General features: G+C 38.1%; 1 protein-coding gene across 5 annotated transcripts in view; it reads right to left on the bottom strand.

The window, feature by feature from the left end:
* RBBP8 (RB binding protein 8, endonuclease) overlaps nt 1-21,906 on the bottom strand; it is a 45,157-nt gene extending 23,251 nt beyond the window's left edge. Inside the window, exons 1-6 of one of the 5 annotated variants that reach the window (XM_075084821.1) lie at nt 16,237-16,328; nt 14,629-14,758; nt 12,857-13,078; nt 7,498-7,540; nt 2,700-2,795; nt 694-806 (exon numbers count right to left, since the gene is read on the bottom strand). In XM_075084821.1, the coding sequence (XP_074940922.1) occupies nt 694-806; nt 2,700-2,795; nt 7,498-7,540; nt 12,857-12,968 (364 nt within the window). In that variant the 5' untranslated portion in view covers nt 12,969-13,078; nt 14,629-14,758; nt 16,237-16,328. Of the gene's footprint in view, nt 1-693; nt 807-2,699; nt 2,796-7,497; nt 7,541-12,856; nt 13,079-14,628; nt 14,759-15,802; nt 16,172-16,236; nt 16,329-21,703 lie in introns of those variants that run through there. The other 4 variants (XM_075084822.1, XM_075084824.1, XM_075084825.1 and 1 more) reach the window with 4 other exon arrangements.
* Between the last annotated feature and the right edge of the window lie 2,104 nt (nt 21,907-24,010).

Genomic DNA, 24,010 nt, shown 5'->3' with positions numbered 1-24,010 from the left:
ACAAAACAATTAATGGTCAAGATACCATTAACGTTTTAAATTCCTGTCCTGTATTTTCTAGCACTTTATACAATCTTTCCAAACTCTCTTTATGAAGACATTTGTTGTGTCCTGCCTTCATCTCACCCACAACAGTTTATTTTTTCCTGTTCCATATGTACGACTTCCTGATTTCAAAATGAGCTGGCTACAAGCTGCATGGCATGAAGAGATTCTTTTGTGGGCTTCAGAGAGTTATGTGAAGGTTATAGGTTACTGCAGTTAAACTCCAAGACCAACTACAGGACACAGGCTGGATCCAGCAAACTTCTGTTTGAACCTGCCACTTTGTGATCACCAGTTGCTTTTGAAGTCAGGGTTTCCTTAGAAAAACTGGCAATCAGCCATTCTATGCTTTAGCTGTAGGAATAAACAGAAGCAGCCACATTTTATCTACAGTAGCTACTTTACACTGCAAGATTTTCCACATCAGTTCACTTTCAGTATCAGCACTTCAATCTAAGAAGGTGGGTCAAATGACTAGTAATTGGTATGTTACATATTTTCAGACTGTAGAGTTAAGTATCCCCTGACTGAACTTCTTGGGCTTACTAAAAACACCATATATAAATTATAACACGTTGCAGGAATTCACGAAGAACTAGTTTATAAAATAGTACGTTTTGTCTTCAGACTTGCAGAAAAAAAACTCACTAAGTTCAGTGATAAGTTTAAGATTCTGCTGCCGGATATTTTCAAACTCTTGCTGCTTCTTTCTCATATGTTCTTCAGTTACAGCACAACGATCACATAATCCTGCTCTTAATCTACAATAAAATTAAGAGAAAAAGTCCCTCTGTTAAGAAAATATTGCCATACATGAAGCAGATAGCCACACTTAACTGGCCTTTTGAACAATGAAAACCAGAAAATTTCTGACAGCTATGCAAAACACCACTAAGTATTGTGGTTTTCTACGTTGACATAGCAATATTTTGAGATTTCTGAACGATCTAATGCTACATGTGCTAACATTTGCATAAATGACTGTAGGTACTGGATACTTCTAAAGCAACATGCATTACTTTATTAAATAATGAAGTGGAGCATGCTACACCCTGCCACTGAAAGCCTTTGTAAGGTGTCCTACTAAGAATACTGTCAGATATAAATTACCAATCATTATAAGAAAAGTTCAAGCAAATACAAAAAAGCAAATAATTTCAGTAAATATAATTACTACTTCATCTAAGAAGGATATATCACTGTCATTAGCAAAGTAATCAAATAAAAAGGACAAATAGTAAGTTTGCTCTGTAACAAACACCAAGCAAACGTGAAATCCTTTATCTTTACCTAGATATCAATAATTAGAAGCGGACCCCGAAGTCCACGCAAGGCAGTACCTCCACTGTCTCTAATGGTTTATATCAGCTGTTTAAAAAACTATCTGCTATCAGAAAAGGGCTTGTTGTGATCACTCCATCTTACTCGACACATTCATTCATGCAATGAAATGTGTGTTCATTTTACAGGTGATAATTTATTTCTGGTTCACAACAAAAAGCTAACAGTATTACCCAAGTGAAAACCAGACTCTCTTTTGCCTTCTAAATAAGGGATCAATTAGTTAAGAGCTCTGCATTGCTGCTGCTAGCACATGAAGTATTACAAAACAAAACACAACACCTAAGTTTCCAGTGCCACAGCTGACTATTGGAAGTAAAAGCCATCTTGGTTTACAGGTATTTCAGTATTGTGAAATTATGGAAAAAGTAGCTTATCTGACTGTAATAAACACCGTATTATCATCTCGCTGTATTAAACTACTTTAAACTCTTTGTTTTCTGCAATGTGAGTTCTTCATCTGCTAAAAGATGAGAAAAGTCCATTCACTCTGCAGATGTCTCTACCCATGTGGTGTGAAGGTACCTGCATGGTTACAAGTTTATCCCTAATGCCTTTCACAGAGAAACAGAGTTGAAAGCAAAATTTTAGTATCACAGCAGGAATGTGGGAAAAAAATTTAGTATGTAATGATCTCCTGTTCCCAGAAAGCTTTTGAAAGCCTAATAGCAGCAAATTAAACATACACTTTCCAAACCAGATACCGTTTCAAAGACAAAAGTGCACTGTAATTTTACATCTCTTGGTTCTGTTTTGCTATATCAGATCAAACTGAAACAAATAAAGGCAGGACAGAATGGGTCAAAAGGTGATCAGAATGTCTAAGTCCAGAAGAAGGCAAAAAGACAACCTGTGATTAAATTTAGGTAAAACAGACAACTGGTGAAAGAGACCCCTCAAATATAGAAATAACTCACTAGGAAATCTTAATGAGATATTATATAGTTTGCCCTGCGTTCTGTCCTTGTATTACATCTTGATTGATACCAAATCTACCTCTACAAAAACAGATGGAAAAGAATGTGCTTCAAAATGGCTGACTGCCATTCAAGCTGATCTGTTTAATTTCTATTTATTTTAACTGAACTGAGCAAACTAAGCACTTTGAAAATAACAAAATAACAAAAATCTAATTCAGTCAGAGGAATCTAAATTCAACACTTTTCTTTAAAACACAATTTGGATTTTATTAGAAAAGGACTGGCTGCTTTAAAAAAAAAAAATCAAACCAAGACAACAACTTCCAAAGTATCCAGAGCTGCTCTGTAAGAGGAAAACACAACAAACCCAAAACCTAAAAGAAACTACTTCACCTGTCTTCTAAAACCTTGATAGTGTCATGAAGTGCTTTCTGCTGTTCTCTGAGCTGTTGGTTCTTGGTATAGAACTCTTCAAGCCTCTCTGCATCCCTAAAAACAAATAGATAAATAATTAGTTCTAGCCTTAAATTGCAGCTATTTGTTTTTCAATAGAGAACTCGCTCTGGCATGTTTCTTTCTTATGCTTGGTAAATGTGATTATCATCAGCACAAATATTAAGTTGAAGATAAATGAAGCAAGTGTTTCTGATGAATGGCAGTTTAGAAATGTCCAAGTTAGAAAAAGAGCTGCTAATTTCTAATTCATATTGCAGTTGAGCTGTTGATAAATCTGACTTTTGCTCAGGACAAAAAATTAGATTTTATGACAGTCAAGGCATAAAAACTGATAGTATTCAAACAACAATTTCAGGAAACATAAGCTCTCAAGCATTTCTCCTACTTTACTGTGTTGTGGAGCTTTGGGAAACTAATTGGGGGCCTTCACAATCAGGTCATTTTGGTTTTGTCTTAGCAGTGACTGCATCTTGCAGCATGGCAAACCACACTAGGTTTGTAAAGCTCCGACAAGTCTTTAGATCCATTAGAGGTTTAGTTCCTCAAGAAACAATTCTCAGAGTCTGCAGAACATGGATTCCCATAATATGAATACAGATAAAAGAACTCTGTTCCCAAAAACCTAAGAAATAGAAGATCTTGAGGAACATACCTTCTCTGAAAGGCAGGACTATTTAATTAACAAAGAACATTTCCTCCTCGAAAGAGCTAAGCAAAAGCGGTAACATTAACTTCCCAATTTTAGCTCCCCTTCATTTTTATTACCAAATCGCAACACCTCTTCTAGATGCAAACAAGGTATGAGCAACAAGCACACAATTTTTTTCTACAAGGAAATGAACTTTCAGTAAAGCTAAGCAGCTGAATCTATGTGACACGACAATTACTAACTTTGGAGAATTCATTCCCAGCTCTCTTTACCATGGAATCCTTTGTATATTCTGTGAAAGCGGGTGTTTGTTTTCAGTGTGCCTGAGATGCATTATTTGAGGAAGCCATGAAATTGGCTCACCAAAAGCTGCTAAGCACACACACAACAGGAAATGAAAACATTAACTAACTTGTTGATACAATCCTGTTACACAGACATACTTTTAAATTGGCACTATCCCTTTAAGATACATTAGTCAGACACATTTTCATATTGCTGGTGTTAGAGTAATACAAGAAATTAACAATCGTGGGTCATAAAGTGAATGGGACAGCCAGAAGCTTCCACAGTATATGATCACATATTTTATTAATTCTGAAATTTAAGTACAGATATTTTATTTTTCTGTACTACTATCCAGACCAATATTGTCCTTTTCAGCCGCATATATGACATGTAAAACAGTTAGATGCAAACAGCATGAGGGACCATTTAAGACTTGTACTTTCACTTGGGGATAACAAAGCGTTAAAGTTCTGTTACCTCAGTTCATTAACCAAGTACAGCCCATGCCATGGCAAAACCTGAAGTCTGACAAAAGTAGTGTGTATTTTTCTGATGTTTATGGCATTAAAAAAAAAAATAATCTTTTTTTTTTCAGTTTATGCAACTTACAGAAGGCCTAAAATAAATCTTTTCTCATGCTATGTTTAAGACATTCTATAGCATTGTTATTTGTTAACAAAAAAAAAAAGACATTAACTTACACTAATACTCCATGTCTTCCACCTAAACCCTGTAAAACGTCACATTAAGATAGTAAAATGACAGAGGAAACTATGGTTTGGTTTTGTTGTTTTTTTTTTTTCCCTCTCAGAATTCCAGTGCACCTCATAAACATGACAGACAATTTTGGCTATGAAGGCCCTCTGCATAATGAATGGTCTCTGACCTAGTATTTACAAGTTATTAGGTCTAACGCTGAACGGGGATACAAAATAAGGCACTCATTGTCAGCTGATTACCAAGTCTGAAACACTAAACCTCAGGTATTCAGACGCATCAAGGAGAACAAGACCTCCTATGTGAGAGTACTGTATCTACAATGTAGTAATTGTAGAAAGATTCCAACAAACAATAATTAAACCATTCGGTATGTGTTCAGTCACATCACTGATAATATTCAGCATCTAGAAAATTAACCGATCAATTTAAGATTTCAGAACATGAAAGCAATTCATGATACATCCGGTTAAGTCAACAATAACAGCAAGAGATAATTTCATCCTTTCAGATTAAAAATTAAGTAACTACTTCATTTATGAATTGTACGTAAGAAATACCAAGATGTTAAAGTGATTTTTTTTCAGGAAAGTAAGTGTATCCTCTAAGTATAAAACACAGCACCAAATATTTGCTAACTGAAAGTCACCTAATAACCTAATATAATTTAATCTACTAACATAAGTATGTTCCTTGTGATACCGCAGTACCAATCTTAATGTTCAGAAAGTATATCTTTAAAATGTAAATGCAGACAACACATATGGTGTTTGCCTTTTAAGGAAAGATCTGACAACATTCCATGATACAACCTGAACTCCAAATCTTGATAAAGTTCATATGAATTCATATTTCCAATTGACTAAAAATTCACTGACAGACCAAATAAGAAACTGGACTCTACTCCCACTTTTTTTTTTTTTAAATAATTTGTGAAGTCTTTTGCACAATTATACAGCAGCTGCAGATAGTATACACTGTGTTCTGCTAGTGTCGGACATCGAACAAGCAGCCATATAAAAGCTGACAAATCTTGAACCTGAGGAGGAGATGCATATTGCGGGGGAACTGGGAGTTAGCCATATAGGTACTCTTGGGATTGGAAACCCTGCTGTAGGTTTGGTGAATTGCTTGGTAAATGCAGGGAATCCTGATGGTGCCAGAATAAGATGGATGGATGCTCTTGTGGAAGTGATTAATTAATCCTTCTTTCTGTGATCCTGTCCTGAACTGTTCCTTGGCTGCCACTGCTATCTTCTAGCAGCTTCTCTGCAGCCTTTAGTTGCCAGAAAGTGCAAACAAAACACTTGCACCTGCTCTACACACATCAGTCTGCATCACCATGCAGACAAAAGTCAAAAACACAATTATCTGTAGCCTTCAAAGACAAGATTGGTATGACTGCAGCTGAAATGTGAGAAAAACATAATACTACGCAGGCTCAAAGTGCTATTGTGAATTTTCAAATGGCAGCAAGATGGGAGATATTTAACTGAAATAAGCAAAACAAAAGCTCAGAGGAGGTTTGAGCTCTATAAAGGACAAACAAAATCCAAAAAGATACCCAGAGAATAGAGCAATGCAGGCATTACACAACTGAAGGCAATTTTTTCCCAAACCCAAACAACTCTGTCTCACTTCCAGGAAAATTGTTATAATTACACAAGACGGTTATAATAAAAGTAGACAGCAAGTTAAGTATGTATTGCAGTACAATCAAATCATAATAGAAAAGCCAGTATAATTATAAGATGCATTTACATACTTCATGTTACAGGAAAAGGAAAGTTGGATTCCACTAGAGGGAATTTACTCTTACGGAAAGAGCACCTTTGTTTCCCTCCCAGCCAGAAATATAAGCACATGAGGGAGTTCAGACAATAACTGTCAAAAATGCTTGAGAGTTGTTCAAGTTACTATTGTAAAAAAAAAAAAAGCACATGACAACCTAATTTTTCTAGACTAGGGAAGGGTTATTTCCTGCTTGTACAGTCTGAAAAATGTAAGAAAAAAAAAAACCCAGAGACAATTAAAAAAGAAACTATCAGGAATTAATGAGGAAGAAAACTGACTAGGTGATGATAGAAATACCAAATCTGAAAAAGCATAAATTACGCTTGAAAGCACTGTGGCTACACTTTAAGACTGTATATCTTTGATTTCAGATAGCAATGCTGGGAATGGAAATATGGAGTATTTTTTCTAATTTTAAAAGTTTAATTTCTTTAACATATATAATATAATTATACTGTTTTCCAAAGTGGAAAAAGATCAAGTAATTTTTTTTTATTCCTCCTACACAGCACTTATAAAGTGCAACTCATAATACAGGCCATACATAATAACAACATAATATTAATGTAATTAAACCTCAAGTCAAAATTTGAATAAAGAATCACATTAGCATATCTCTTATCATTGAATTAAATATGGCTTTAGTCAGCAAAAGGAAAATAAAAGCTGATTTAATGCTGTAAATATGTATTGAGATCCTACTGTACACATAAATCTGGTAATTCAGATCTTTTTTCCCTAAATTGTTTCTAATGAACAGAACTAAAAATTAGGAGCAAATGACGACTGCAAAAGAAGATACATGTCTTAAAATGTAAGAACTGAGTGAAAAATTAGGAAGGTTATTACCAGAATCTTTACTGAATGACTGAAAGCTGAGTTAAGGCACAACACCTGATACTAAAGGCAAACGCGTAGGGGAAAAAAAAAATAACCTAAAAAAAGTTGGCTTGCCACCTCTTCTACAGATTTGACCTCAGTTTTAAGATGTCTTCTTAATGATCTTTCGTATTAGAAGTGTCAACATCTTTATAGGCTTCCTAGAAATACTGTAGATAAGAAAACCCTACAAGTCATTTGTTCAAGGAAGGCAAACCTAGTGTTCAGGTTACGCACCCCTTAAAGAGTTACGTTTACCTTTAGATGACTTTGACTGAATTATTAAAGTGAGTAGTGTTTCATACATGTCTGAAGGAAGAATTAATGAAACCTCAATTGATCTTAAAGAATTATGACTCATTAATGGACTCTCCTTTAATGGACTAGATCATTAGGATAAGTACTTACAAGCATCTTTCCTTTTTCAACTTGGATATTTTCAGCTGTAAGCCTGAAAAGGGGAAAGAAGAAAATACATGTTAGAGAATTCTGATTCAAAAAAATGAGTAAACCAATAAACTAATTCTCCTTTTGCCAATGACATCTGCAAAAGAGAGGAAAAAAATGTGTCACTTATTTGGTGAGGAAATGGTTCATTCTGGACTTCTTGAGTACGGTCTACAGGATCTTGGAAACAAATATAGCTATTATGATCCCTAGGAAATAGGGACTTCTTAAACAAACATGCAAATTTCCATTTAAACAGGTATAAAAACACCTTTGTAAAAAACCACACATGAATACCAAGCACTGTCAGTTTATTTTCGTTTACCAGGCCTACATTAAGTAGCATAAAATGTATTCTGTGTACACATAAATGCATAATACTACACTTGAAATGTAGCATCCAACCACTGAACTGAAAAAGGTATTACAATGTATGTTTAAAGGAAATTTTAAAAGATACATGATTCACTGTTTTAAATCACAAAAGGACAACATATTCTACTAGAGGTGTGCTACCAGACCCTCTCAGCCAAAACTTCTTTGGAACACCTTAAGGTGAACTGAGGAATGGTATTTCATCTGTGGCCCTTCTCCCACTAAGGCCCACACACTCCTAAATGAATGTTCTGTGCAGAAGTAAAAATGTTTGCAAATACAACTGATGCTTTTGGCAGGAGTGGCCAGCTGACAGCCCTGGAGCTAGACAGCAGTCCAGTCTGCTTGCAAGGTTTTGGGGGCATGTGTATGTGCACTGGGGCAGGAAGATAAAGGTGCTTGAAGTACCGCACATCTTAATAAGTGTGATGCAGCACTACGGAAATGTATATGATACTACCCACACATAAGCTGGCCATCCCTATTCTAAATAAATGGTCAGAAAAAAAACACCAAACAAAAAAAACCATGCCCGAACCAACCCAGACTCCAATGGTATAATATTTTCTTAAATACAAATCCAACAGAAATTTTCATAAGACATCAGAAAGTAACATAACTCACTTTTTTTTCCTAACACTGTGTTTTCTTCAAACTATGAGAAGTTGTAAACAACTTCAGTTTGAATATGAGATGTCTTGTGAGTTTTCTTGCAAAACCATTAGTAGTTTAGGATAATATGATGAACTTATGAAACCAGAACATTTTTAGGAAAACTTCCGACAATTTTGAATTTAAACAAAAACTTATACCTGATACTACATATTACTACAGAAGATGTAGGTTAAGGCAGCTGATAGACTTCTTTTTTCTCTCTCCCCTACCATACTCAGCTGGGGACAGCTCAAAGGGGAAATTACTTGCTTCAGAAGGTTCTCTTCAGGCCACTTACAATGTAATAGTCAGGACAGCCAGAGCCTCAGTGAACTCATGCCACAGACTACAAGATGCCACTGAGACCATGAGGTAAAAATGCACAGAGGCTACTTAGAGAGAAGTTCTTAGGAAATATAGCAAGATTTCTTTTATCTCTCAGTATTCAACACCTGTGAGATGTTATGTTCTATCATGCAGATCAGCAAAAAAAGAGGGTTTATTTTTTTTAAGTAGTTGCTATTCATCAACTCAATTAGGCATCTGCAATTAGAACCCCTATAAAGCGTGCTTTAATGCTGCTCCACGCCCATCAGAAGGAATGAAGCTGCACAACAATGCATCTCCTGTATGAACAGGTAGTCTGTTCAGCAAGTATTTAGGATTGTAACATTGGCAACCTGAGCCACAAATGGAAGAGGCAGCACTCAAAAGGCCAAGTACTGTGCTGCAGGTAACACTATCTCCCCTCTCACCTGGATTCAGGAGGACCCAAACTAGTTACTTAAAGGTTGCATTTTTTCCTAATTCAAATGACTGCAATGAGAAGGCAGGAAAGCAGTTTGTACATTTATCCAAGAGCATTGAATTACTATGTTGGCTGTAGTCACTTCCTTTTGCTTTTCCAGAGCATTGGGGGGTTTTAAGCATACTCATTAAGACAGCTTGGCTTTTTCAGATTTCCTTATTTAATACTCTAGTGAGCATATAAACTTATGTGAAACTGCACTATGTACACTCCCAATTCAGTTTTATATTCACACCATATTTCTATGAAACAGACAAGCTGCAGACTATATAAATCTATATGCCTATATATAGATTATATATATACACACCTATATATAAAGGTATATAGATTTATATCTATATATAATCTGTATATAAATCTACACTACCTGAAGCTTGTAAGTGCTTTAGTAAATGACACGCTGTCTCCATTTCATGAAACTTTCAACTTGATTAGACTATGTACCTGTAGTATTTCAATTAACAACTACGACAATTTCTGTTCTGATGAACTTTCAAATGCATTAAATCCGCTTTCTTCAAATTGACAGTGCCTGGGAAGACTGTAGCATCTGTATCACTGAAGTTTTCTCTGAACGGGTTGGACAAGCTTCTGTCGGCAATGATGCAGACATAATCCTACCTTAAGGGTATAGAGATGGACTAGATGACCTTGTAAGATCCCTTCCAGCCCTGTTTTCTATAATTATTTACTTCTGAGGAGTTTCCAGCCATTTCCTTTCCTACAGCAATCTATCAATGAGATTGCTTCCATCATAATTTTCTCTGCATCTGTAGCTACAGTTTTTTCCCCATTGGTATCTTCTGCTTTTCAGAGTTAAGGAATAGTTGAAGATAATTAGGCTATTGCTTGTACACAACACTCTCCTCACATTTTGATGCTGAAACACGTTTCTTTTTAGCATGGATCTTTAGACTTGAATTCATTCTCAGGAACCATGTTGATAAGACACATGCAGCAAATATCCATATAATTATTTTGAGCTAGATGCAAGTGTTAACACCTGCAGAAATTACTCACTTTATAAACAGCTTTATTAAATTCCTTTCTAATTTATGAGTACTATGCAAGTATCCCACACATTCTACAGGTAGCAAATAAAAGTAAATATAGTTTTAATGACCATTATTCTGAGGTACTGAGCAATTCTGAATTCCATGAAAAGTCAACTGAAACTGACCATGCCCAAAATCTTTGGAAACAGGCTTGTAGGAGTCCTACCCACTGTCACATAATGAATGTGAGATAAAATGATAGCTATTTTGTCTGAAGAGGGCCCAAACATGGAAATTTTTTTGCAAGTGATCAGTTTGAAAGAATAAGAAGCTGGGTTTGCTTAGCTAACAGGGTGAAAAAACACACCCTTTACAACAGAGTAGTAGTTAAAAAAAAAAAAAACACAATAAAATCCATTTAAAACTGTACGAGTTTGAAGTATTCTCTAGTCTATATTCTATAGATGTATAAATAACTTGTATAACGTGCCTGACCATTTCAAGCTCACGTGTCATAAATCTTACTTTTCATGGATTTGTAATAAATAATAGTTCCACCATTACGGTGTTCAGTACATTGTGCATTGTACATGCAAAAAGCTTTTTCTCCAACTACTAACTTTCCCTTAATCCACCTTCCACCATCTTTAAAATAATTTTTTGCTGACATTTAGATTGGAAACTCATGAGTCAATTTTAATTCTTATTTATAGACTTCAGAAACAAGCAAAGTCCAGGCAAGCCTGTGTTTGATGTTTCTAAAATATCTTCCAGTACCATTTTCTATAAGAGGATCCCCACCTTTTGAAAAAATTAACTATCCTTCAGGCATGTCTTTGATGTTATCATGGAAGACCTAATTTTACCTAACACGGTGCGGGACATACTGACAAAGGGCTAGGCATGAAAGAGACTGCCTAGTGGCAAAATTATCTGGCCCCACCCAGCATGCATTCTAAAGAGTATCTTCACTTGCATATAGAAAACCAAAACTTTAAAATCACATGCTGCACATGGCAAGAAACTAGAGAAGGGGTCACTTAACATTACCCTCTACATTAGAGCTTTTTGTTTGTTCAGTTTTTGTTGTTCAGACATGCCACAGATTGCCAGATCCCATTCTGTCAGTACTTCCGCATTTATCTGCAGTTGACATCACACCCACTCTGAAAAGAACCATCAAGAATTAAAAAAAGAAAGAAAAAAGAAAATGTCATAAAAATAAATATTATTTTTTTGTTTTGGGGACACAGTATAAAATGTTTCATATTGTAACACATTTTTAAATGTAACAAAATGCTACTATCTGGTACATCTTTCCTTTCGGTTGCCAAATTGATGGCAATCTTTGTTTGGTTTGTTGTTTTTTGTTTTGTTTTGTTTTTTTAAATATATTATTAACACAAAGGGTCAAGGCCCAGTGTTGCAAATTGTTGAGTCAGGACTTTCAGTAGGTGGTATGAAACAGCTACACATTATAAAACAGTCTCCCAAAATTTCTGAAATTAAGAAGTTATGATACAACTGGACCTAAATGGACAGACCCAGAACTGTTTTGACATTGGTGGAAGTGACCAAGGCTACTGGAATGGTCTGGCTACAGAGATCCACTCGCATGACTAAAGCTCTTAATCCACAAAAACTCACCTGCTTTTATTCCAGCCTAATACAAATACTATTATTTCATGTATAAGGATATGCTTGTTGGAAGAGTCATTCAAATTCTGTTCTCATTCCATCCAAAAGAATCTTAAGTCACATGATCGATTAACAGAACAAAATCTTAACTTCTTATTGTTTTTCACAAAACTTTTTATGAATACTACTTATGAAACAAAGAATATAAATATATGGTGCAATAATTAATGTTTGCTTTGAGTGTTACTCATTTCTTGCACTACTGAAGAATGAACAGAGACTAACAGTCCATCCATAGTAAAACTGATATCACAGGTCACAAAATGAAATGTAAGAACTCTTATAAATTTTGTTGAGAAAATCTGCAACACTAAAAACTGAAGAAATACTTTTTACCTCAGCAGTATTAATCTGCAGTGGTATTTTGCACAAGTTAGGGGAAATAAACAATGCAAACCACTTTAATGTATCTGAAGTTAGTAAACCCAAAGGTAGAAAAGAAAAAAATTTCATTGAATAACTTGATTTGGAAACTTTGAATCTTAACCCATTAAAGCAACATTTAAATATTTCCTAAGCAAACCCAGGTCCCACATAACATTGTGTTACCTTTTTTTCACTGACCCAGCTCATCATTTAGACTTGTTGATAGTTTAAATCTAATGCTGTTAAGTCAGGCTTAGGCAGTCAATCTGTAACGATCATTTGTAATCATCCAGTCCAACTTTCTGCATAGCTTAAGACATTAAAAATCTATTTAGTTTGAAGCAGATGGAGTGGTGCACTGGTTCAAAGTTTTCCTGTAGTAACAGACAGCCTTCTGTGAACGCAAATTTTAACCATTTACCTTGTACTTCTTTATCATGACATTCTTTCAGTTTGGACCACAATTCCTTGAAGAAATCTCCAGCAGGTTCTGCAGAACTAGGGCTCCCACAGCTTCCTCCAGATGCATTCATCTTGCCTTTTTCTGCTCCCAGCTTTGACTTATTTGCAGAACTGGCTTGCTCTCACACTTTAAGTTTTAAATTACATAGTTATGAAGCTGTTTCTGAAGACAGGTGTATGCCTGTAATGAAAGATCACCACCACTTATGTTTGCATTTATCAGAGTATAACTTGCAGCCATGGATGAAACACAAAGCTTACTCCCTATCCCTGTTGAGTTGTACATATATACTGACAGTCACCCTGCAAGCATGGAAGATGCTAAGTATTTTGCTACAAGTAATTATAAACTAATAGAATTTCTTCCTCCCTTAAACAGATATCAAGTTAAAACTAGATTCAGATGCTTAGGAGTCTCTCTTCTTTTCCCACGTAAAGCTACTGTTAAACAGAATTCCTGTCTTCCAAAAGTAACCCATGCTTCCAAAATCTTACTGTTAGCAAAAGCATTTGTCAAAAGCTTTATCAGAGATATATTTGTGTACACACATCCTTTACATAAACATGGATTCAAACAACACCCTTCTGCAAAGAAAAGCTCACAACCCCTTGAAGTCTTTATGATTCTACATTGAAATTATCCCCACTCCTTGATGAAAAGGAAATAGAAGAGTAATCTCAACATTTAAGTCTCAAAAAAATTACTATTTGAGGAGAGCTAGCAAAGTCAGACAGCCCTGGTTTAAAAGCCAGACTGCCCACACAACTCTTAAGAATCTTAACCAAAATTATTTGTTTTGAAGTGTTTCTTAGCACAGATAATGCCCTCAGGTAAACTACAGGGGAAGCATGGTACTCAGACCTGGGTCTGAGCCAAGGTAAGATTCAATTCTATTGGCACTGGGCTTCCAGTAGTGAAATACTCACATAATCTCTCTGTCCTTCAGTTCCTTGTATCCGAAACTGGACATTGCAAGTTTTACCCATTTTTATGGGGCCAATGTTAAACAAACACTTTTGAACAGGGACCGTGTCATTACTAGGTAGATGTAACTATCTCTATTACTCTGTAACATAAATCACAATGTCAGAAGAAAAATCTAAGGTATTTTGTACTCTTCCTAAAGTAGCAGCCTAAGCCAGCAAACCACAACGTCTGTATAGACAAGTAAAAGGGAGAAACTGGCTCTCAAACTTTTGAGTCACAAGTTACAGTTGTAGTTCAGATGATACAAGGTCTACAGTCAGTCAAAAAGCTGCATTTCCTATCTTAAGGGCCTTCAAGCAACTTAGAATACATGAATGCAGCTGCTGGTTTAGCTGGTCCCCTAGATTCACCACAATAAAACCTTTAGTCCAGTGGTCAGTGACCTAGCATAGGGCCTGGAGGCCTCTGTTCTGGTCTCCTTTCTCATATCTCTGTGCACACTTAAGCAAGTCACTCTTCCTTCAGCCTAGCTGTCTTTAAAACCAATGAAAATAATGGAATAAATGAAACAAAGCGTTATTCTCGACAATACAGGAACACTTGAACTGCATGTTTTCTATAGTATAGGGATACTTAAAAGCTACAGTAATGGAGCTGTCAGAACCCTCAGTAACCATTAGGTAGCTCCACATTTCCTTTAACATGCTCTGCCTGTAGAAAATTCAGCGTTCATCTCAGTACCTGGTTTCAAGGTAGCTAACGCTCGTATATTAAGATAAGTCCTTAATAGAAAATAAAATTACCTTTTCAAATTAGCAATGTCTACAATTCTTCAGCAGAAGTTGAGCAGTAATCTGCTTGCATCTTTGCAGCTCCACTTTGTGCGCGGTCACATTAAGCCATCTTACAATGCTTCTTTGTGGAGCCGATTGCCTAGTGACATTAGGAATGTCTTTTAAACTCTTATTTTTTCTATACCTTCAAGCACAGATATCTCAGAAACCATCTTTTTCTCTGTCAAGTGCTAGGGCAGTGAAATCAACAAAATTGCTCTCACCGCCTTAGATTTGAGTATGTCAGACGAATCTTTTTCAAGAAAAGCGCATCTGACTCTAGAATTAGTAAAGGCTGTCCCTAGTGGCTTTGGTTCGGGTTTTTTACCCCTCCCCAAAGCTGACTAAGAAAAACAATGCTCAAAAAGTGCTCAGTTTCTGCAAATGATCAATATATCAACTGAATACAAATAGGGAAAAATACAGCAAGGAGTTTTCCGAAGCTTCACCTGCTTCAAGATCCCAAAATGATACATTGCTTTCTACAGGTGTTCAACCTGTCTTCAAATAGAGGGCCCCAAAAAGTGTTCAAGTAGAGCCTTTGACAGGTCTGGGCAGTTGCACAGGTAGTAAAAGGCATTCAGTGATGTCAGCTTCTTAGCTTATTCTCCAGCCTTAAGAAAGGACTTTCCAGTCTTTAGGGAAATAAAAGAAACACCTGAGCTGGACGTACAGGCGCTTGCAGGCAGGGAGAGAACTGGAAGTTACCTGAGGGCGGGAAGGAAGAACAATGCCAGTCCCTCTCCTGAATGTCCCGCTGCTGTACACAGGCAGGAGCAGGACCACTCTCCGAGACAGGGCTTTGCTCCCACCCTCCCGACTAACCCTTTCACAGAACAACCTAAACACTTCTGTTTCGCTTTTCTTCCAACCACCAACTCCTTTGCACGACTGCCTTCCCACACATGCCTTCATCAGCACTGGCAGTTCGCACCGATAAAGCGCTGAAGCTGCTTATCTGTATTTATACTTCGCTGACAGGAACGCATTGCCTCTCTGCGATTCTGGAGAGCACAAAGCTTCCTGAACCCCACCAGAAAGCCTGAGCAACAGCTGTCCCTACAAACTCAGCTCTCCTCTACCTCCCAGCAGCGATTTATTTTTCTTCCTTTCTTTTTGCACAAACGCTACACAGAAAACTCACTCTTAAGACGCGCCGGGCTGCTCTGAGAAATCCTGCCATGACCAGGGCCCGAGAGTTTGCCAGGCGGGAGTAAGCACCCGCGCCTCAGCCGCCCCAGCTTCCCGCCGGGCTCGCGTCCCGCCCAGGAGCCAGGACGGCAAAGGAGGGCTCGGGCACGTCCCTCACGCCCCTTCTCCCGAGAGGTCACAAGGCCGGCCGCCACCTCCGGGACGGAGACAAGGGGCAAGCACGGCGCCCTCCCCCTGGGGGGGCTCTCAACGGAAGGAAGGCCGGTGTTTGCAACATGCCCCGCGGGAACCCAGCAGGACTCGGGGCAGCAGGGAGGCCCCATTCGCAGCGCGGAGCTCTGGCGGAGCCCGCCCCGATGCCGCACCGGGGCGGGGCGGGAACGGCCGTTACCAGGCGGCACCGGGGAGGAGAACGCGCGCCGTTACCTGGTTGGCTCCCGGCGCCTCCGCGCGAAACGGCGGGAAAAGGGAACGCCGGGGCCAGGCGGCTTCCCTGCGGAGGGAGGCGGGGTCCAGGTAGCCCTCGCGAGGTTCCCCGCTGCTCTCGCGAGAGCAGGGCTGTGAGGGGCGGCCGGCGCGGGGGTTTTCGGCAGGCAGGGCTGCGGGGCCTTTCGGGCGCCCGTCGAGTCCGGCAGCTGGTGTCCCAGCCCTCTCCTCCTTCTCAGCCTGTGTCTGGCCCGCGTTTAGGCTTTCCAAACAGCAGCCTTAGAAAAGTCAAGGGGACCAGTCAGGCTTTGGCGGGTGCCAGGGTTAAGTGTGGCAGGCACCAAGCGTTATGGAAAAGCAAGGGTATGTGTGAGAGACTGCATTAAAGCAAATGCTGCCTACAGAGGGGGAGCCTGCCTGAAATAAAGTCTTGCTGCTTTAGATGTAAAGAGGATCTTCGATACTCCTGTGGGAAAAGTGACCTTGCTAGTATTCAGGCTATGTTGCCAAATCTACCTTTTCGGCAGGATTTGTAGCCTGCTGACTGCTGGGGTTTGCACACAGGTGTATTGGCAACGCTTCTCCCCTCCCTTTCTTGATGTTAACAGATTTCCATGGGTTTGTCATTTTAGCATACAGCAGAACAGCCTAGAGCATATTTTGATGTTTTATGTGGGTCTGAAAACCTGTAGGCTCGTATAGTTAGTATGGCGTAAGGCAGCTAAGCTTTTGTATCACTTTTGAGATTTTTACCAAAGTAATTTTTTTTGCCCAAATTACAGATCAATGTTCTTTCATTTACTGGGACCAACCCTGCTGTCTGCCATGAGATAAACCCTTTGATTTTTAATTCGTAGTTGTTGTTAGAAACAAAACACAGCTTTTCACTACTACTTTTCTGCCTTCACACGATTCCACTGCACCATTTTGGTATGTATAGGAACACTTGCAGAGACACCTTAGTGGCATTAGAGGACACAATGGTGATCAGTTTGCAAAGGCCAGTGCTGCAAACCATGTACTTTCTAGATTATTAATAGTGATATGGAAGAAGTTAGGTGTTCAGGTATATAATAATTGTTAGTAACTGTTCCGTCTCACTCTTGTTACATTACTCAGATCACTTGGATCTCCAGAAAGTATCATAAATATGGAGCTACGGAGTAAACAACTGTATCTGAAATATTAATTCAGCATTTCAGAAGTATTTTGAAATACCATCAGACAGGAGTCCAAGACAACCTGTGATTAAGCAGCCTTTAAATCTGTTGTTCACCTGTATTGAAAATACTTTTGGTTTCCCATCAAATATGTACCTTGAATTTTGAAGTATTTTGAAAAATCTTGTAGTTAACTTTTCTGCTCATTCCTCACCATTGCTTAACCACTTATTTTTCAACTAAAATAAAACAAATCCAATGTTTAGTAGCTCAGCAGCAGGTTATTTACATCATAAGTTTGTTCCATTATCGTACCAGTACTAAAATTAGCCACATCTTACAGAAGAAGCGTCATAATAGGTTGTGATAGACATCCCATAAATAATATGGGATTAACAAGCATTAAATAATGCTTGTTTGCAGCTTTTTATTCTACTTTTGAAACTTCTCCAATCTAAAAGTTTGTGACAGGAAAATGATAATTTCCTCAGAGGTATGAGAAACAGATATCTTAAATATACACACAGATCTCATAAGCAGCAATAAAATAGCCCTCTTGCCGATTGTTCAGGTATTTTGCCATAAACTGGACCTTTCTTTCTATTTACGGGAAGCACTCTGAAAAATAATTATGTTATCCATTTTATTTCCCAATAAACGTGTGTGAGCAGTTTATTCTCATATTCCCTCATTTTGAACTTTATGGCAATATAAATCCATTGCCTTCTGCAGGGTCATTCTTATCTACTCAATAATAAGTGATAACGGATTAAGACCAGCAGCTAAACTTTATCTTCATCTCCCTTCCAGATTTATTTGATTTTATGTATTCCATAATCACTTACTTGGCCACCAGTTACTGAATAGATCCTTGGCTCATTAAATGTACTAGAAAACTACTGAAGAGTCTGCTATTCCATGTTCACTTTGAATGTCTTAAGCTGACTAGTCTAACTGGAACTGCATCTCTGCAGCTCATTCATCTCTTAAGAGTAAACACACACACCTAGACAATAAAACTGTGGGAAAAATACTTCACCATTGTTGCACTTGAACAGATATGAAACTTCCAGTGGTGTCATGGCTCACGTCCAGATTTCAGAATAGCCCTTAGTATGGCACATTAAACTAGGTGAGAGAATACTGATCCATGAGCAACTCTGCAAAAAGGGTATCATCTACTTTAATCCTAACCCATGTTAGACCTGGCTTGTCTGAAATGTTTAATCTTACTAATAGTATGTGAAGCTGTTGAGTTTCAATTAAGCTTTAGTGGTAATGCCTTCCTTCTTGATGCCTGAACTATTTACCAGCAAATCAACCCATGACTGAATTTCTCTTGTAAAAGTATAGCAATGGTGCAGCACAGATGAAATAAAAAAATATCCTTTAATTACAGCCCACCCCTTCCTCCCCCGTCTCTTTTTTGGGAGGTAGTACAGAGGCTGCATCAGTGTTTCCAACAATTCAGGTAGCAGAAGGTGACCTAGCTCACTGCGTATGCACACAGAATAGGGTTAAAAGAGATTAGCAGAAAGTTTTTGGGTTTTGCTTCTATTACCTTAAATTTAGATGTAAAGATTAAAACCAGATTTAAATTGCACTGGGGAACTCCAGTTAAAATATTTTAATTGCTTTAAACATAGTGGTAAATATATCGCTCTTTTCCTGTATATGTAAATATATATACATATATGTGTGTATAAAAAATAGTGAAATCCTTATTTATTCTCGTGAGATTTAGTAGATTGCACATACACATACATGGCCACTGTGCTCACAACCTCCTTGACTTGCAGATCTGCATTGAGGGATAAATATATTGCTTAACTCTCTAGTCATGTTAATTTAATGAACTTTATGTTGCAGTTGCCAGTAAGGACATCAAAGGAGCCCAACTTCAGATGCAGCAAATAAGAGCATGTGGCAGAGTTCAGCTGCTACCTAAACAGGATTTGAACTGGCAGCGTAGGAACTGGCAGTCCTCTGCATGGTATGATTTCCTACAGCTGGGAGGGCGCACAGAGCACACCACTGCTGTCTGGCACAGGTAGTTGCTTTCTCTGGAAAAATAGGGAGGAGCCAATCCATCACCCCCACTAGCTGAATTTGATTCTTCTCAAGCTGATTGCGCAGCCACTTTTGAAATCAAGCCAAGATCGATTTCCCTTTTTCCAGTAACACTGTTCACTTTAAGAAACCTTCTTTGAAGTGCTTTCACTGCTCCTCATCTGTAGTCAGAAACAGCCAGGATTTATTCAGCTGAAATTCTGAGGTCTTTTAGAAAGTCTTGATGGAGAAAAAAAAAGCAACCTGAGGGATGCTGTTGCAGGACCCCAGAGCAGTGTTGCTGGTCCTCAGACTCTAAGCAGCAGCACCTATTTGTGTTAGCTGTATGCGGAAATGTTTTGCTCCTACTGATGTTTCTCAGGTTAACATGAATAGTCCGAGTAGTTATGCATATTTATCTCAGCCTTGGAAGGCTGTTTCAGGCTTGGAAAGCTGAAGTAAAAGCTTACAGGTCTGTGTACAAAATAATGCCACCTACCTTTTACAGTAGTGAACGACAAGAATTCAGGACAGGAAAACAAGCAAAAGAGGAAAAACATATAGGAAATAATATTTTTCTTACCTTTTGAGAATGAAAATCCCCAAACAATGGCCCTGCCCTTCCTGCCCCCTAAAAAAAAGCAGCTGAGGAAAACCCAACTGAAACAGAACATATGAACTGGAGAGAGAGAGGATGGAAAGCAGTATTTTGAAATACTGATTTATTTGGTTTGAATTTTAAAAATGTGCTGTGTTAAACTCCTGTAGCTTTAAAAATCAAAGTTCTCTTGTGGCATTTTATTGGGTTTACAGAGGGTCCCTGTGCAAACCATACAGTTCAGCCAGCTATAATTTTTCCTTTAGAAAATGCTTTATTCCTTGGCAAATTTTCCTTCTGTGTTTGATAGCAAAATCAACAGAGATTATAAAAATTAAACATTTTTCCTGATGAATATTTTTAGCTTCTGAAAGAGTGCAAAACTTTCCCTATGTTCTTTTCCATTTTCCCACACTTTGAAGAAAATTTATTATACACAATACACACGCAATGCTGCTAATGAGAAGGTAATTTCAATCTGCTATTCATTGAGTTTTAAAGCTGCTCAGGAGGCCTTTTTATTGGCACTCTACAAAAGAATAACAATGTTCATTTTTGCATCAATCTGGAAATAGCTGGCAGTAAACACCTCCATAATTGAAGCTTCTGTTGTGTGACTACTATAAAGTCTTACATAACCCTGTATAGATATTTTTGTATCTAGTGGTTTACGTCCACTGAGGACTCTGATTTATTTTTTTTTTACATCATGAAAGAGAACAGTAATTGTTTCACTTAAAGATAGGCAAAATTAAGATTTTCAGGGAGATGGAAGTAGCTATGTGAGGGTTTTCAAAAATATAGTTATGCAGGTGTGGAGAAGATTCACATTTACTAAAGTTAAAGAGTTATTTTGTCCTAACAGGCATGACAAAACCTGTCTTCATTCCTTTCTATTCAGCTCAGCAAGTACTTCTGTGCTCTATTAGTTAATCAGTTACCAGATTCCACAGCTTTTGTTTTCACACTGTTTAATTTTTCTTATTTGACACAGAACCCATGAATGTATTGGGCTGCAGATACAGGTACCACTTTCAGGTCTGCCTACTCCTTATGATTATGACTGCTTTTTGTTACCATTGGCACCACCGTTATTCATTCTAAACAGGTAAATTTCTAATAAAGTCTATAGAAAGAAGGCAGTAAGAATGACAAGTACGTTTCCTATCCTACCATTAAGCCAATTGTGAATATGTAAATCTAGATTTAATTAGCTCACTCCATAAAATTGAACAATTTAAAAAGTCTGGCAAGAATTAGTAACAACGCATCTTACTGTAATGGCACTATGTCACGACATTGCTGTTACAAGACAGTGATTATAAGAACACTGTATGAACGAGAAGACCAATAGGCAATACTTAAGTGACCTGCTCAAAATACTAAGTCATTGGCAGCGGAGTTTCTATCTCTCACTCCCGTGCTCAGTTCATTGAACTGTCTCTCCAGTAGATACTCGTGCAGGCAGAGAGATGATGTTGAGCTGCACACAGAGGGTCAAAAAGCTGCACTCACAAAAATCCTGTCAACAAGCGCCATAGAGACTGGCAGTACTCAGACACATTAAGGAGATCTAGCCATTATACCACTTCAAGCATAAGAGAAATTTTTGCTTAGGTTTATCTTAAATTAATTTTAAAGAAAGACATTCAAAACTCACCCTTCTGTTTGAATTGTGAAAAGTTCTGTTCTTGATCGGGGTGATAGTATTTACTATTGACTTCCCCTCCAGCTATAAACCTCAAGTGAAAGTAAGATGAGGAAGCCACTCTGGACCACACTAGAGAATGCCGAGAGGAGATCTGCTGCACCTAAGATATATACAATGTGCAATGGATAACCTAATATGCCTTTCATTTAACTGGCTGGGCAGGTTTCTGCATTCTGGAGAGCATGGAATCATACCAGAATTTGTTGGCATAACAGGCCCGTCAGACCGGTTCCCGGGGCGCCCAGGAACCTGCCCAACCAGTCTGCATCAAAGGCCGGCCCAACATGCTGCAGCTCAGCTCGGCTCGGGGAGGCTTCATACACAGTGAATTATTCATGCCTCTGTCAACTCCCAACATACTACTCCCAGAGAATGATGTAGCCTCCAGCAAAATAATTTACTGAGGAGTGGGGGAGTGATGCATCCTTGTTAAGTGTAGCAAGATCTTATTGTTATAAATTTTCTTTCATTTTATAAGCAGATGCACTGGTCTAGAAGTCTTGCCCAGCGTAAGTACAAAGAGAAACAGGAAAGAAAATACTTTTTTTTAATAACACTAACCGTACAGACTTATTATAATCAAATAACATCAAATCTTTAGTGTGACCCGCTAAAAAAAAAACCAAACCAAATTATGCTCTAATTTAGATTTCTTTCCAGTTGTCTTCTAAGTGTTTAAGTATTAAGTGTTTCAGTATACCTACTGTGTGTATAGGATTCAGCATAGTTTTGTTACATGTGGGAGACAGGACACTGGAACTTGCACATGGAATATCCACCTTGTGACTTTGGTGGGGCCCTAGGTCAGTGCAAGCTCACTCGGAATTACTGCACAGGATATTTCAAGGTGAAACAGGTCAGAGAACATGGAGTGTATGGGACATGCTTCCATAACCATCAGGAACTACTTGTGAGGCAACAGCCTGCTTCTCCGAAGGATACAGCAGCTGCCCTGTTACAATAGCACATGGGCTGCAGAAGGAGCTGCGCTGCTTCTTGTTCATGGCTTTAGGGCAAGAATACTTGCACATCAGTCCTGCATATAGCATAGTTATTCAAGCTGTAGGCAGAGGCCAGGATATGCCCCAACAGAAGCCTGCCTCTGTGTAAACTTATTACTTTTTTTTTTTAAATACAAATATAGACCATAACTTTCAGATCTCCGGCTGTGATTGTCAGAGATGTTGACTAAAATCAGTAGGAGTTGTAGAAGTTTAACACTTCTGGAAATGCGATGATGGGTATGTGCAATCAGCGTGCTAATCCTGTGCTTAGGCAGGTTCCTTTACTTTTTATTTAGGCACCTAAATTTAAACACTCAGGCTTGAAAAAATTGGCTCTGTTTAAAGTTTTTAAAGGCTCTGAGTAACTGTAGGAACCTGTGTTTGTTCATAAAATGATCACACAGTGTTATCAGTTATCCTTAGATCTTCATTTCTTACTTACCAATTTTAATAATAGTTACTAGACAACTAGTGGTCGGAACAGGAAGTTACCATCAAATTCAACCAGTGTTGTGCAACATGGGCGGTTTTTTTCATCATTGACCACAATATGTAAACGAAAAAATGCTGATATTTTAATAATTCTACTGAGATTGTTTTACTACAGAAAAGTAATCATTCTTATAAGACTGTACCTTATGATAGCCTTGAAAGGAAGGCTTAATTCTGAAGAAGGCAACTTGATTGCTAACTGAGCTGAAATGACAGATGTACGCTGTTTGTGCTTGCAGTCACACCACCTTAGGCTATGATTTCATACAGTTAAGCAGGGCTGGGCTTGGTCAGTACTTGGATAAGGGATTTACAAAAAGTCCGCTTCAGGAAGTGGTTTTGGTGATTCAGTCGGCTATACTGAATAATTGGGCATCAGTGCCAAGTGTGATGGAGACATTCAGTTCTGGATATGCCACAGTCTTAGTGCCATATAAAATTGAAGCTTTTATGGACTCCAAAGCACTTTCCACAGGCAAGTGGCTTACCTCTTGAACTGTAAATCCCTGTCCAATGTGAATGTACTATGTCTGCCTACAATTTGTTTTTATGAATGTCACATAATTGCCTAAACTGCGTAACTGGTTAACGCAGGTAAATTACCACCTAAAATAGCTGTTAGACTATGCAATGTAGAAAAGGTTCTGCTTGCATAATAGACTTAAGAATGGCTGGTGTGCTTCAAAACTGGTCTACGCCTTCCAGCTATGTCAGCTTGTCTCATAAAAGATACTGTCTGAAAATTTGTGTCCTGCATCCT

The sequence above is a fragment of the Phalacrocorax aristotelis genome, chromosome 2, assembly GCF_949628215.1.
Source record: "Phalacrocorax aristotelis chromosome 2, bGulAri2.1, whole genome shotgun sequence".
Classification (NCBI taxonomy): Eukaryota; Metazoa; Chordata; class Aves; order Suliformes; family Phalacrocoracidae; genus Phalacrocorax; species Phalacrocorax aristotelis.
The sequence above is the reverse complement of the archived record's forward strand: the minus strand, read 5'-3'. Positions and strand labels throughout refer to the sequence as shown.